The sequence below is a fragment of the Gorilla gorilla genome, chromosome 22 (genome assembly GCF_029281585.2).
Source record: "Gorilla gorilla gorilla isolate KB3781 chromosome 22, NHGRI_mGorGor1-v2.1_pri, whole genome shotgun sequence".
Taxonomy (NCBI): domain Eukaryota; kingdom Metazoa; phylum Chordata; class Mammalia; order Primates; family Hominidae; genus Gorilla; species Gorilla gorilla.
This window is the reverse complement of record NC_073246.2, coordinates 8,337,852-8,353,971: the sequence shown is the minus strand read 5'-3', so window position 1 is coordinate 8,353,971 and position 16,120 is coordinate 8,337,852. Positions and strand designations below refer to the sequence as shown.

Here is a 16,120-nt window from a genome sequence, read left to right as displayed (position 1 = left end):
ACAGGTGTGCTTTTACATGTACAGGAAGGTCATTGAAGGCTCAGTGTTTTGTTTCAAAAACTGAATCCAAAGCCCACACATTATTATGCTGTGCTTCTTATAATAAGTTATGAGATGGGAAATAGGGCACCCCCAAATATAGCCAATAGTGAGAGTTTCAAATTGAAAAGAGGCACAACTGATACGTTGAGAATAAACAGAAATTCCATTCTGTTTTTTCTTTTTCAACTTTTATGTTAGATTCAGGGTGTACATGTGCAGGTTTATTACCTGGGTGTATTGTGTTGTGCTGAGGTTTGGGGTGTGAATGATCCCAACACCCAGGTACTTAACATGGTACTCAGCAATTTTTCAACCTTTTCCTTCCTCCCTCCCCCTCCTAGCAGTCCCTAGTGTCTATTGTCACCATCTTCATGTCCATGGGTACTCAGAATTTAGCTCCTACTTATAGGAACATGAGGCGTTTGTTTTCTGTTACTACATTAGTTCACTTTCTGGATTCCAGCTGTAGCCATTTTCCCTCAAAAAACATAATTTCATTCTTTTTGTGGCTGCATAGTATTCCATGGTCTATATGTACCACATTTTTATCCAGTCCACTGTTGATGGGCACCTAGGTTGATCCCATGTCTTTGCTAATGTGAATAGTGTTGCAATAAACATAGAAGTGCATATGTCTTTTTGGTGGAATGATTTGTTTTCTTTTGGATACATATTCGGTAATGAGACTGCTGGGTTGAATGTTAGTTCTGTTTTATGTTCTTTGAGAAATCTCCAAATTGCTTTCCACAGTGGCTGAACTAACTTACATTCCGACCAAAGGTGTATAAGCATTCCCTTTTCTCTTTATCCTCACCAGTATCTGCTGTTTTTTTTTTTTTTGACTTTTTAAAAATAGCCATTCTGACTGGTGTGAGATAATATCTCATTGTGGTTTTGATTTGCATTTCCCTCGTGATTAGTGATGATGAGCATTTTTTTCATGTTTGTTGGCTGCGTGTATGTCTCCTTCTGAGAAGTGTCTATGTCTTTTGCCCCTTTTTAAATGGGGTTGTGTTTTGCTTGTTGAATTATGTTCCTTATAGATTCTAAATATTACACCTTTGTTGGATGCATAGTTTGTGAATAATTTCCCCCATTCTGTAGGTTGTTTACTCTGCTGATGGTTTCCTTTGCTGTGTGGCAGCTCTTTAGTTTAATTAGGTCCCATTTGTCAACTTTTGTTTTTGTTGCAATTTCTTTTGAAGACTTAGAGATGAATTATTTCCCATAGCCCATATCCAGAATGGTACTTTTGAAGTTTTTCTTCTAGGATTATTGTAGTTTGAGGTCTTAAAATTAAATATTTAATCCAACCTGAGTTAATTTTTGTATATGGTGAAAAGGTGACCAGTTTTTTGTTTTTTTGTTTTTGTTTTTTCTTTGTTTGTTTTTTGAGAGGTAGTCTTCCTCTGTCACCAGGCTGTAGTGGAGTGGTGCCGTCTCAGCTCACAGCAACCTCCACCTGCCAGGTTCAAGTGATTCTCCTGCCTCAGCTTCCTGAGTCGCTGGGATTACAGGCACGTGCCACCACACCCAGGTAATTTTTGTATTTTTAGTAGAGACAGGGTTTCACCATGTTGGCTGGGCTGGACTCGATCTTCTGACCTTGTGATCCTCCCACATTGGCCTCCCAAAGTGCTGGGATCACAGTCATGAGCCACTGTGCCTGGCCAATAAGGTGCATTATTAACATCAATAAAGCTCAGGAACCAGCTTTCACCATATTTTTGTTTAATTTACAGTTTTTCTCAGAGTCTTTGGAATAGATTCCTCCCTCCATGAACCAGAGAACTTACAATGTTCACTGCAGTGTCTTTAAATGTAGCAGTAGCAGCTGTGGGTTGAGAACACAAGTTTTCCACTTTTCCTTTTAGAGCCAGCCATTCACGGTGCTCTGTGTTCTTATTCAGCATTGGGTAGGGGTATCTGGGTGCTGGGCATAGCACCAGTGCCCCATGGAGGAGGGAGGCAGGAAGCCCCTTTCTTCCTTCTCTAAAACCTTTTTTCTTTATGTAGATCCAAGTTTTTAGCCTATATCATTTTCTTCTCTCTGGATAACTTCTTTTAACATTTTGACAGATCTACTAACAACAAATTTGTGTTTTTCTGAGAAAGTCTTTATTTTTCTTCACTTTGGAAAGATAATTTTGCAGGATACAGATTTTTAGGTTGGTGGAATTTTCTTGCTTGCTTGCATGGGTTCTGAAGAAAAGTTTGATGCAACTTTTATTCTTATTCTAACATGTGTTAGGTCCTGCTAAAGCCCAAGGTGGTTAGACTCTTGTGATATAGTTTCCCTGGGGCAGGCTTTTGCTAAGGAGAACGGAACACCCAGGGCGTATTTCAAAGTAGTTACTTTTCCCCTTCCCTGTGGGAAGCAAGAGAGAATTTTTCTCTGATGTGCATAAGAGCGTCTGGCAGAGCTCTTGGAGGTTCATGAAAGTGTAGGGCCCCCTAAGACTGGGCTCCCTTAATTCTTAATTCTCAAGTTTATGTGCATGGAGCCTCCAGCAATTTGTTGTTTACATGTAAGTCTTCCCACCGTGTTTCTGGCTCCACTGGCCAGCCTCCGATCCTGTTAGGCTGGGACTCACTGCCTCTCCAATTTGGGGGATAACAGTTTGCCCTGTTAACCTCAAGTCTCTGATGGATCTAAGAAAAGTTGTAATTTTCAGTTTGTTCAAGGTGTTTTTTGTTGTTGTTGTGAGGACAGGAGTGACAGCTTCCAAGCTGGAAAACAGAAGTCACATTTGGGTTTTGTTTCAAGATATTTTTCCAATGACAGAGAATGATGCCACACACATTTCCATAGATGTCTTTTGATGCAGATGTGCATGCGTTTCTGTTATCCTAAGAGTGAAATACCTGAGTCCTAAATGTGCTCCTTTCTAGAACCTTTATTCAATGCCAAACACAGTATCCCCTCCAGCAGTGATGAGAGTTCTTGTTGCTCCAGATTCTCTCCAACACTTGGTGTTCTATCTTTTACATTTTAGCCGTTTTGGAGGATATGTTATCCTGTTGTGATGTTAATTTGCATTTACATGAATATTAAGAAAGCTGAACACATTCAAGTTTTGCTTTTATAAATTACACATTTAAGTGTTTTACCCATTGTTCTTTCTCTTAGTGATTTTTAAGAGCTCTTTACACATTGTTGATGTGAGCCCTCTGTCAGTTCTATGTGTTCATAGATCTGTTTCCACTCTGCAACTTGTCTTGTCACTTAGTGATGTCTCTTAATAAACAGAAATTCTTAATTTGAATATAGTCTAATTTATCAATTTATTCCCTTAAGTCTATGGCTCTTTGTGATCTGTTTAAGAAATCTGTCCCCATTCATGGTCATAAAAATTGGCTGGGCACGGTGGCTCACACCTGTAATCCCAGCACTTTGGGAGGTTAAGGTGGGCAGATCACCTGAGATCAGGAGTTCGAGACCAGCTAGCCAACATGGTAAAACCCTGTCTCTACTAAAAATACAAACATTAGCCAGGTGTGGTGGCAGGTGCCTGTAATCCCAGCTACTCAGGAGGCTGAGGCAGGAGAATCACTTGAGCCCAGGAGGTCAAGGCCGCAATGAGCAGTCATTGTACCACTGCATTCCAGCCTGGGTGACAGAGCAGGATGCTCTTTCAAAAATAAACATAAAAGTAAATCTAATGAGCTCTAGGATTTCTAATTTGAAGATAGAAGCAATAAGCAAAATGAGAAACCAAAATACATTCGTTTTGATTAAAGCAGAGGTCAGCCATAACTCTGAACCTAAAAAGGAGGTCACCTGAAGCAGCTGTGAGTGAGCAGGGTAAGATAGGAAGCAGAGAACCGATGCTCATTGCCAGATCTTAGGAAAAAAATAATAAATTAGGATGACATACTTTTGCAAAATTAAAGAAATCCCCTGAGGTGCTAATACAAAATTTCATTTGTGATAGGACTAATAAAGAAATTCAGCTAGTAGTGGGATCTGTCATGGACTGAGTTTGATTCCAAGAACAGAAGAGGCAGGACCAATGAGAAATAGCACAGCCATATTTGCAAAAGCAGCCCTCCCACGTTAGGAAGAAGGGATACTTTTGCACAGTGAACAGCACTACAACTGCTCATCTCTTTCATGTACTAGCACACATGGAATGACTGAGATAATCCTGTGTTCCACACATAGTCCTCCCTGCCTGTACTGAATAGAGAAACCCAATTTCACCTTGGCTATCTCTAGATCAATTACCTGTTAATAGGTCTGCTGTTTTCTTTACCGTTAGTTTCAAGAAGAACTAAATATCCCCAAATGGTATTTCAGCTTCCACTTAATGAAACCTGTCATCTAAAGCCAGACCCTGGCCTCAGCGCAAGCTCCAGCACAGACCCCAGCACCCGCTCTGCCTGGTCCTGCTCTTCCAGGGCCCTTCCCTGGTGGCCGTGTGGTCAGGCTGCACCCAGTCATTTTGGCCTCCACTGTGGACAGCTATGAGAGATGCAACAAGGGTGCTGCCCGAGTTATTGGGACCCTGTTGGGAACTGTCAATAAACACTCAGTGGAGGTCACCAATTGCTTTTCAGTGTCACACAATGAGTCAGATGAAGTGGCTGTTGACATGGAATTTGCTAAGAACATGTATGAACTGCATAAAAAAGTTTCTCCAAATGAGCTCATCTTGGGGTGGTACGCTGCAGGCCATGACATCACAGAGCACTCTGTGCTGATCCATGAGTACTACAGCCGAGAGGCCCCCAACCCCATCCACCTCACTGTGGACACAAGTCTCCAGAACGGCCATATGAGCATCAAAGCCTATGTCAGCACTTTAATGGGTGTCCCTGGGAGGACCGTGGGAGTGTTCACACCTCTGACAGTGAAATACGCATACTATGACACGGAATGCATCAGAGTTGACCTGATCATGAAGACCTGCTTTAGCCCCAACAGAGTGGTTGGACTCTCAAGTGACTTGCAGCAAGTAGGAAGGGCATCAGCTCGCATCCAGGATGCCCTGAGCATAGTGTTGCAATATGCAGAGGATATACTATCTGGAAAGGTGTCAGCTGACAATACCATCAGGAAGGTGGGCCACTTCCTGATGAGCCTGGTTAACCAAGTACCAAAAATAGTTCCCGATGACTTCGAGACCATGCTCCACAGCAACATCAATGACCTGTTGATGGTGACCTACCTGGCCAACCTCACACAGTCACAGATTGCCCTCAATGAAAAACTTGTAAACCTGTGAAGGGACCCCAAGCAGTATGCTTGCTGGTCTAGGTCTTAACCCCAGGACTCAGAAGTGAAGGAAAAATGGTTTTTTTGTGGTCTTGAGTCACACTGAGACAGTCAACTGTGTGTGACCCTAATAAACGTAGCCTACCTTTTGTAAATTAAAAAAAAAAAAGAAGTTAGTTTCCTCCCTGGGGAATCAGTATCTCTAAATGAGGAGAACCCAAAGTTTCACAAAAGGGAAGAAAAAGTCTGCAAGTGTAAATTAGGCATAATAGTGCAGGGAGCCCCCTCCCCTTGACTTTCAGATTCATGTGTTTTTGTTGTAAGATAAATAACACTACACGGTGGTCACTGACTCTAAGTTTATACCACACACTGTAGGACAACATCCCAACCTCACTATGTGTTGTTTACCAGCTGGGAGCATTAACTGAGTTACATGATTCCATTCCATCATGTCAGATTCTTCTAGGTGATGGGGATTATGTTGTAAATCCAATGAATTGCACAAACATGAGCCTAATACCATATTTTTTTTTGCAGTGAAATGAATTCCTTAGTCAAAAACAATGTTGTATGGGATATCATGATGGTGAATAACAAATTATTTAAGTTCACTCATGGTAGTACCAGCAGAACAATTGCAAATGTAAAGGGTGAGTTCGTACCCAGAATAAGTGTCTATTTCGGTGAGAACAAAATCCCTGAGGGATGGGTTTCAATGTCGTCAATCTGCAAGTTGACTGGGTAGCCCCTGAGGGAAGGCTGTCATATTAGCCTTAGTTGTTCTACATTGGTCCAGATACAATTTGATTATGTAAAGTCGTGAATACCTTCTAACCTTAATATTATGTGCATTTGTCCATGAGCCCATTGAACAAGTATCAGCTGACTAACATCTATTATATAACATGTCATTGTATGCATATGATTACTCCTCTTCAGTGGATTCCCTCTAATAAGAATTTACTTGGGCTACAAGTATTTTCATACTTTGTGTCTATTTTAAGAAGTTATCTTCGGCTGTGCTTGGTGGCTCACATCTGTAATCCCAGCACTTTGGAAGGCCAAGGTGGCCGGATCACGAGGTCAGGAGATCAAGAACATCGTGGCTAATACGGTGAAATCCAGTCTCGACTAAAAATATAAAAAATTAGCTGGGCCTGGTGGTGGGCACCTGTAGTCCCAGCTACCCAGGGGGCTGAGGCAGGAGAATGGCATGAACCCAGAAGGTAGAGCTTGCGAGCTTGCAGTGAGCTGAGATCGCGCCACTGCACTCCAGCCTGGGCGACAGAGTGAGACTCTGTCTTGAAAAAAAAAAAATCCAACTATTCAAAAGTAAAGAAAAAAAATATGTCAATCCCCCATGTGTCCACTGCACACCATCACAAATTTTAAACCATGCATGAGCTCACATTTTGAATAGAAGGATCTTGGGGACAGGGGACACTAAAAGCCCCAAATATGGTCCTGTGTGGCATAATGGTTTTTTGGTAAATGCTATACTGCATACAATGGTGGTCGCTTAAGATAACAGAGCTGAAAAATTCTTACCATCTAGTAACACTGTGGCCATGATGACATCATAGCACAACGCATTACTCATGTGTTTGCAGTGAGGCTGGTATAAGCAAACCCACTACATTTGTCAGTGGCATTAAAGGTTAGCACATCTAATTATGTACCATATGTCATACTTGGTAATAATAATAAATGACCATGTGACTAGTTTATGTACAGTTGCTCCTTGAACAGCATGGATTTGAAATGCACAAGTTCATTTATATGCAAATTTCCTTCTGCTTCTCCCACCCCTGAGACAACAGGATCAACTTCTCCTCTTCTCTTCCTCAGGCTGCTCAACATGAATATGCAGACGAAGACCTTTATGATGATCCGCTTTCACTTAATGAACAGTAAACATATTTTCTCCTCCTTATGATTTTCTTAATAGAATTTTCTTTTCTCTTTATTATAAGAATACAGTATACAATTAACAAAGTATGCATTAATTGTTTATTTGATCAGCAAAGCTTGCAGTTAATAGGCTATTAGTAGTTAAGTTTGGGGATAGCCCAGAGTTATATATGGATTTTCAACTGCACAGGAGCTGGTCCCCTAACCCTTGCACTGTTCAAGGATCAACAGTATTTACAATACTATACATTTTATTCATATTTTAGAGTGTAGTACTTCTACTCATTAAAAATAATTAACTATAAAACAGCGTCGGGAAGGTCTTTCAGGAGTTCTTCCAGAAGAAAGCCTTGTTATCATAGAAGATGACAGCTGCATGTACGTTATTGCCCTTGAAGACCCTGAAGACCTTTCACTGGGACAAGATTTGGAGATGGAAGACAGTGATATTGATTATCCTGACCCTTACAGGGCTAAGCTAGTGTGTGTGTTTGTATGTTTTTAACAAAAAAGTTTAAAACATAAAAAATAAAAATAAATAAAGCTTATCGAATAAGGATATAAAGTATTTCTGTACAGCTGTTCAATGTGTTTTTGTTTTAAGATGTGTTATTATAAGAATCAAAATGTTAAAAAAATTAAAAGTTTATAAAGTTACAATAAGCTAAGATGAACTTGTTAAAGAAAGAAAAATTTTAAATACATTTAGTGTAGCCTAAGTGTACAGTGCATATAAAGTCTATAGTTATGTACAGTAATATCCTAGGCCTTCGCATTCACTCACCAAGTACTCACTGACTCATCACAGCAACTGCCAGTCCTGCAACCTCTGTTCATGCTAAGTGTCCTATACTGGTGTACCACTCTCTCTAACTTTTGTAATATATATATATTTTTTTCTTTCTTTCTTTTTTTTTGAGGAGTTTTATTTTGTTGCCCAGGCTGGAGTGCAATGGTACGATCTTGGCTCACTGCAACCTCTGCCTCTGGGGTTCAAGTGACTCTCCTGCCTCAGCCTAACGAGTAGCTGGGATTACAGGCTCATGCCAGCACGCCCAGCTAATTTTGTATTTTTAGTACAGATGGAGTTTCTCCATGTTGGTCAGGCTGGTCTCGAACTTCTGACCTCAGGTGATCCGCCCGCCTCGGTCTCCCAATGTACTATGTTTTTACTGTATCTTTTCCATGTTTAGATATTACTATTGTGATATAACTGCCTACAGCAGTGGTCCCCAAAGTTTTGACACCAGGGACTGGTTTTGTGAAAGATAATTTTTCCACGGAGTGGGGATGGCTTTGGGCTGAAACTGTTCCACCTCACATCATCAGATCATCAGGCATTAGATTCTATTTTTTCTTTTTTTTTTTTTAGACTGAGTCTCCCACTGTCGCCAGGCTGGAGTGCAGTGGCACAATCTCGGCTCAATGCAACCTCTGCTTCCCGGGTTCAAGTGATTCTCCTGCCTCAGCCCCCTGAGTAGCTGGGACTACAGGCATGCGCCACCACACCCAGCTGATTTTTGTATTCTTAGTAGAGATGGGGTTTCCATGTTGGCCAGGATTGTCTTGACCTTGTGATCCACCTGCCTCGGCCTCCCAGAGTGTTGGGATTACAGGCGTGAGCCACAGCAGCCAGCCTAGTTAGATTCTTATAAGGAGAACACAACCTAGATCCCTTGTATGTGCAGTTCACAATAGGGTTTGCGCTCCTGTGAAGGTCTAATGCTGCTGCTGATCTGATAGGAGGCGGAGCTCAGTCAGTAATGCTCGGCTGGCCAGCCACTCATCTCCTTCTTTGTGCCCAGTTCCTAACAGGACACGAACCGGTGCTGGTCCATGGTTTGGGTGTTGGGGACTACTGGCCTACTGTATTCAGCACAGTGACATGCTGCACAGGTGTGTAGCCCAGGAGCAATAGGCTGTACGATATAGCCTAGGTATGTAGTAGGCTACACTGTCTACGTTTGTATAAACTACACTCTATGGTGTCCGCACAGCCACAAAATCACGTAATGATGCATTTCTTGGAATATGTTACCATTAAATGAGATTTACCTGTATTAGTGTCATCTCAGGTTTATTGTCTAGTAATTTTAAAAGTATTTGTATATTCTTTCCCAGACACATCATCATACTCCGGTGCATATCTCTATTTTATTCCCTAGACCCACTCTTAATTTTTCTACGTTCTGCTTTTTTCCTTAGGAGACTCACCTGAATTGGATACTGCAGAGATCTCCCTTACCCTCATGCTTTTACTGGGGTTCAGCTAATGGAGGGGGTGGCAGAAGATAGGTGAGAGAAGAGTGTGTTTATCCCCCACCTCTGCCCCTGCAGGGTCAGCACAGGCAGACTGTGTCCCTTTGCTGAAGATCACAGCTTCTGTCTGGGGCCTTCTTGGCAAGCTGGCACTGTCTCTAGTCAGGTGACTGCTTGGCCCCTTACTACTTACACTCTTCTGTCTGGTTCCTTTGTGTCTTTCCTGCTGTGCTGTAAGTAGTCGCTTTATTAGAATCCATCCACATTACCCAGTTATATAAAGACAAATGGTTGGTCACTGATCTAGTTCACTCCCTGAGAATCAGCCTTCATCAAAGATCCCTAACAGTCAGATATTCTGTTGGCCGCTCCATTCCTGCTCCCCATTATTCTAGTTGTGCCTTCCTTGTCTCTAGTGCAGTCACAAAGCATAAGCGCCTCCACTGTCACTTGTTCTTTGCAACTCTAGGATCACATCATTCCCCTTGAAATCAGAGAACCCGCAATCTCCCCAAGCCCACAAAATTCAGCCGTCACAGTACTTTTCAAGCATGCCAGCAGCCCTCCCCAACAAACGAATCCTTAATTTCTTAGAGAAATATCTTCTGGGGCTTCCTGTGGGACACAGTGGGGGTCGGCTTGGCATGTGGATCACACCTGATATTTTTACCCCCACCTCCTACTATTCCTATTCCTTTGTATGCACCTCTCTTTATTATGCTAGGAAAGCTCTGGCAACACAACCTCAAAATAAGCAGGCCAGTGTGGATTCACAGTTTCTGTCAGACAAACTTGAGCACCCCTTCTAACTTCCTGGGCTAAGACTTTAACTTCAGAATCTCTATGTATCCATGTTGATAAACTTAGCCTATGTCAAGATTATATTCTGCATGCCTTAGTCAAACACCATGTAAACCTATGCCTCATATATTCTCTAGGCTTTAGCTGATAGGGATTAGCAAAGTAGTGTGGTTGTTTTGGTCTTTAAACAATGTCCATTTTGTACCAGCTTTCCATTGCACTCTTTTTTTTTTTTTTTGAGATGGAGTCTTGCTCTGTCGCCCAGGCTGGAGTGCAGTGGCACAATCTCGGCTCACTGCAAGCTCTGCCTTCTAGGTTCACGCCATTCTCCTGCCTCAGCCTCCCGAGTAGCTGGGACTACATGCGTCTGCCACCACGCGTGGCTAATTTTTTGTATTTTTAGTAGAGACGGGGTCTCACTGTGTTAGCCAGGATGGTCTCCATCTCCTGACCTCATGATCGGCCGCCTTGGCCTCCCAAAGTACTAGGATTACAGGCGTGAGCCACCGCGCCGGGCCGACTCCATTGCACTCTTACAGACCATGTTGACAAAATTATAACTGCAACAGTCAACTACAATAGCAATTTTACCTCTCATATACCACTTGAAAAAACACATCATTCCCGATAACCACATTTGATGATTTAAGTAATCACAATACCACCGTACACTACAGATGATCAGGTTTCTGTCTCCTCCCGACAAGAAGGTCAGGAATTCATTCTGACTAAAACAGGTCAGCAAACCAGTTCCAGATTCTCATCTGTAAAGATCTATTTCTAGAGGTGTCCACCTGGAGCCTGGTGAACATTGGACATCAAACACCAGGTTGACACTGTTTCTTGATCTTCAACAAAAGCCACACAAACAAGCTTTGGAGAAAGAACTCCCTCCTCTCAATAGATGGTGCTGGGATAAAATGGCTAGCCAGTTGCAGAAGAAAAACAGTGGGCCCCTGTGTCTCACCATGTACAGAAATTAACTCAAGATGAATGAAAGCTGTAAATGCAAGACCTCAAACTATTAAAAGCCTGCAAGGGAACCTAGGAAATACACTTCCTGACAGAGGATTTGGCACAGCATGGATATGCCTAAGTCCCCAAAAGCAAGTGCAACTAAAACAATTATTGACAAGTGGGACCTAATATACAAAAGAGCTGCTGAACAGCAGAAGAAATTACCAACAGAGTAAACAGAAAGCCTACACAATGGGAGAAAATGTCCCCACGTATGCATCTCATGAAGTCTGATATCCAGGATCTACCTCAAAAATGTTAAGCAAATAAATCAGCAAAACGAAAACTCAGTGAAGAAAGGGCAAAGGGCATGAAAACACACATCTCAAAGGAAGGTTTATAGCAACCAACGGACAGGACATTTTTCTACCTCAGTAATCATCAGAGAAATGCAAAGCAAAAGGCCCATGAGATAGTATTTCACACTGGTCAGAATGACAATTATGACACAGTCCACAAGAATGAATGCCAGCGAGGCAGAGGAGGAGAGGATGCTGGTCTGCTGTTGGTAGAAATGCAAACTAGTTCAGACACCATGGAAAACGATGTGGGGATTTCTCAAATAACTTTCTCGACATCACCAATCCTCACAAAAATGTCCACAAAAACCACACTAAGAGTCCATCTCATTCCACTCAGAATGAATACTACCAAAAACAAACAAAACACAAATTTTTAAAGGTGACAGCCAGTGTAGACTTACAGAAGAGAAACCTCTTAAATGCTATTGGTGGGGATGTAAATTAGTATACACACTATGAAAAACAGCTAGAGGTTCCTGAAAAAATTCACAGTACAACTACCATGTCAGCTAGAAGCCCCATCACTGGTTCCACAATTAAAGCACTTGAAATCCCTAGGTTGAAGAGAGTTACCCGCCTTCCCATGGGTACTAAAGCACTCCTAACTGTGGCCAAGGTACAAAACCAACCTACCTGTCCGCACACAGCTGCAGGGATGAAGAAACTGCCATACAGATACACCACGGAATATGTTTCAGCCATAAAGCTTTGGGAAATCCTGCCATCTGCAGCCACATGAAGAAACCTGGAGAACATCAGGTCCAACAAGTGAGCCTGGTAGAGAAAGTCCCATGCCACGTGATCTCAGACATGTAGACTGAAAAAAGCTTTATCTCCTAGAAGTAGAAAGTTCAATAGGGATTACCAGAGGCTGCTGGGGAGGTGGAGAGGGTCTGGGAAGGAATCAGTAATGGGTACAAAGTTACTCTTAGATGACAGTAATCAATTCTGATCTTCTATTCTACAGCAGAGTGACTAGCCTTAATAAAAATGTATCATATATTTCAAAGTAGCTAGAAGGAAAGATTCTGAATGTTGTCACCACTCAAAAAGTAGTAACTATGAGGTGAAGAGATGCTAAATAACCTGATTTTTTCATTACTCAACATATATATATGTATCGAAATCTTCCTTGTACCCTCTACTTATATACACTTAGTATACAGCAAATAGTGTTTTAAGAAATACAAAGAAACAATGCCAAAATTTATGTGGGAATATGAAACACCCTGAATTTCTAAAGCAATCCTGAGAAATACAAACCATATGGGCTGCATCACACTCCCTGAGCTCTAATTAAACAAAAATCCCTAGTTAACCAACCCATATGTTACTGGCATACACAGAGAAACACAGACCAGTGAGCAAAATGAGGGCGCTCAATAATAAACACAAATTTACACAGAGTGAACACATTTTTCGAAACACCACCAACACAACACAATGGGGAAGGTTTCCAAAACTAGATATCCATATGCAAAAGAATAATACAGGACTCTTGTTGTACTAAATAATACAGGACTCTTGTGGTACCAAAAAAAAAAAAACACTTTAACTCAAAAGGATTAAAGATTACTCACAAAACTTGCAACCATACATCTCTTATAAACACAACTTCGAGTGTGTGTATATTTAGGGAAACTTGGATGTATACTCACGGTTTGCAAAAAGTGTGGTACTAAATAATACAAATAGTGTGTATTAAATAATAAAAAATATTTTTATTTTGTATTATTTTGTATTTATACTAAATAATACAAAATATATTTAGTGTACTAAATAATACAAAAAGTGTGGTACTAAATAATACAGAAATAATTCACAAAACTTGCAACCATAAAGCTCTTATAAACACAACCTCGAGTGTGTGTATATTTAGGGAAACTTGGATGTATGCTCATGGTTTGCAAAAAGTAACAAAAATACAAGGGAAAAATCACTGACAATGGACTGCTTTGGCAGTGATTTTTTTTTTCTTGATTAGTAACCAATAGCACACTAACCAAGAAATTATACACATGTGGGACCGCATCAAACTGAAGAATTTGTGCCCAAAAAAGGAAAGAAACAACGAACAAAATGAAAAGGCATACTAAAACTTATAAGAAAAGCTTGGGCAAACATACAGTGGATAACAGGTTACTTTTGAAAAGGCACAAGCCAGTAACACTAACAGCTGGCAAAAAACCAAAACAACAGAGAAATAACCAGACCAAAATTGGGCAAATAACCTGAGTAGATATTTGTGCAAAGAAGACAGAAAACGGATTCAACATTTATAAAAACGTGGTTAACATTACTACTCATGAGAAAAATGTAGATCAAAACCACACTCAGATCTTATCTCACTCCAACTAGAATGAACATCACAAAAATATTAAAATATTTAAAAAGAAAATTCCTGGTATGAATTTCCAGAAAGGGGGACTGTTTGTGGAAATGTAAATTGGTATTAACACTATAAAAAACAGTTGGGGGTCCTGCAAACAATAGGAAAAAAAAGAAATACCATAATATCTAGCAGTCCCACTACTGGCTATACATTCAACCTACCTGTTCACCCACAGATAAAGAGATCAAGAAACTCTCACATACATACACTGGGGAATATTCTTCGGCTATCAGAATAATCAAACAGTGCCATTTAGAGCAACCCAGATGAACCTGGAAAACATTATGTTAAATGTGATGAGCTAGGCCTAGAAAGACAAACACTGCATGATACCACGCATGTGAAATCTTAAGATGTTTATCTTAAAGAAGTAGAAAGCAGAATATTGGTTACCAGAGTCTGGGAGACAGAAGGGGAATGGAGAAGGATTGGTTATGGAAACAAAGTTATCTTAACATTGAAGGAATAAATCTGAGTGTTCTCCTCAGCCTGGTGACTGGACTTAACCGTATTACATTTTTCTAAAGAGCAAGGAGAATTTTGAATGTTCTCTTTACACAAAAATAACACCTGTATGAGGGAATAGAGATCCTAAGTACCCTGATTTATCATTACCCAATTTATATGTATAAAAACGTACCCCTAATTATGGCCCTTTATGTTGTAAAAAAATTAACAGAAATAAATACATAGTGCTAAAAATCACAGGGAACCACAAAAGCAATGAATATCTAAAGGAATCCTGAGAAATACAATCAAAGTGAGAACCCACAATCCTTGATATCAAATTAAATTGCCAAGTTGTAGTTATGCAGTAGATATATGGTACTTGCATAAAAAGAAATATCTAGAACTATGGACAAAAACAGGGAGGACAAAAACAACACAAATATGGACACAGTCAACTGACTTTGATAAAGAACACCACAACGTGGAAGGCAGAGTCTGATCAATGAATACCTTTGAGAAAAATGATATCCGGATGCAAAAGCCAGAAACAGGACCCTTATTTTACACGATGTATGAAAATCAACCGCCCCCCCCATCAACTGAAGGCCAAAACAAAATACCATAAACCACAAAATGTTTTTAAGTAAAACACAGGTTGAGCATATATTTTGGGTCACTTGAATCTCTGCTAACCTTTGCTAAGAGGAAAAGAAACAAACACCCTGGAAGAAAAACCTCATTGAAAATTAAGTGCTTTGTTACTGATGCATATTTTCTAATATGGGTGACCATTATGACACGCATAAAACGCAAAAAAAAAAAAAAAGCATATGAGACTACATCAAAGTGAAAAGTTTCTGCATAGCAAAGAAAACTACTTTCCAAATAAAAAAGCATCCCATAGATTACGCAAAAATTTCAGGCAATCATGTAATTCACGAGGAGTTGTCAACTAACGTGTACACAAAAAACACTACAAAGTAGAAAAAGAATCCAATCTAATATTTCGCAAATAACCTGAACAGACAATTCTGCACAGATATAAAGTCGAACAACAGATAAGAGATAAGGTCCTCAAAATTAACTATTCATTAGAATACTGTAATTCAAAACCACAAGCAGATAATCTCACACTTATTGAATATTCCTAGACAAATTTTTTAAAAATAGGAGGGGCTGGGAGCCGTGGCTCACGCCTGTAATCCCAGCACTTTGGGAGGCCAAGGCGGGCGGATCACCTGAGGTCACGAGTTTCAGACCAGCCTGACAAATATCGTGCAACCCCGTCTCTACTAAAAATAAAAATACAAAAATTAGCCGGGCGTGGTGGCGGGCGCCTGTAGTCCCAGCTACACAGGAGGCTGAGACAGAAGAATTCCTTGAAACCGGGAGGTGGAGGTTGCAGTGAGCCGAGATGGCGCCACTGCACTCCAGCCTTGGAGACAGAGCAAGACTCCGTCTCAAAATAACAAAAACAAAAACAAATTGGAATGGGGTTTGGTTTTGGAGAACGGGGAACTCATACACTGTAGGTGGAAATGAAAATTAGGGTACACACCATGGAAAACAGTTAAATAGCTGGAAACTCCTCAAAGAATTGAAACTACAGATGTCCCCTGCTCTAGCGAGGTCTCTTTCTAAAGGTCCTGAGGCATAAAAAATAACCCTACACCCCAGCTCAGAGGCCCGTGGGGCTCGGAAGGACCCAGCCCAGCGCTTCACCGC

General features: G+C 40.8%; 1 protein-coding gene across 1 annotated transcript; it reads left to right on the top strand.

Moving 5' to 3' along the window:
• Window positions 1-2,854: 2,854 nt before the first annotated feature.
• On the top strand, window positions 2,855-5,349 carry LOC129529383 (eukaryotic translation initiation factor 3 subunit F-like). Its single transcript, XM_063702791.1, has 2 exons — window positions 2,855-2,886; window positions 4,373-5,349. The coding sequence occupies exons 1-2, from the start codon at window positions 2,855-2,857 to the stop codon at window positions 5,268-5,270; spliced, it is 930 nt and encodes a 309-aa protein (XP_063558861.1). The 3' UTR covers window positions 5,271-5,349.
• The last annotated feature ends 10,771 nt before the right edge of the window (window positions 5,350-16,120 follow it).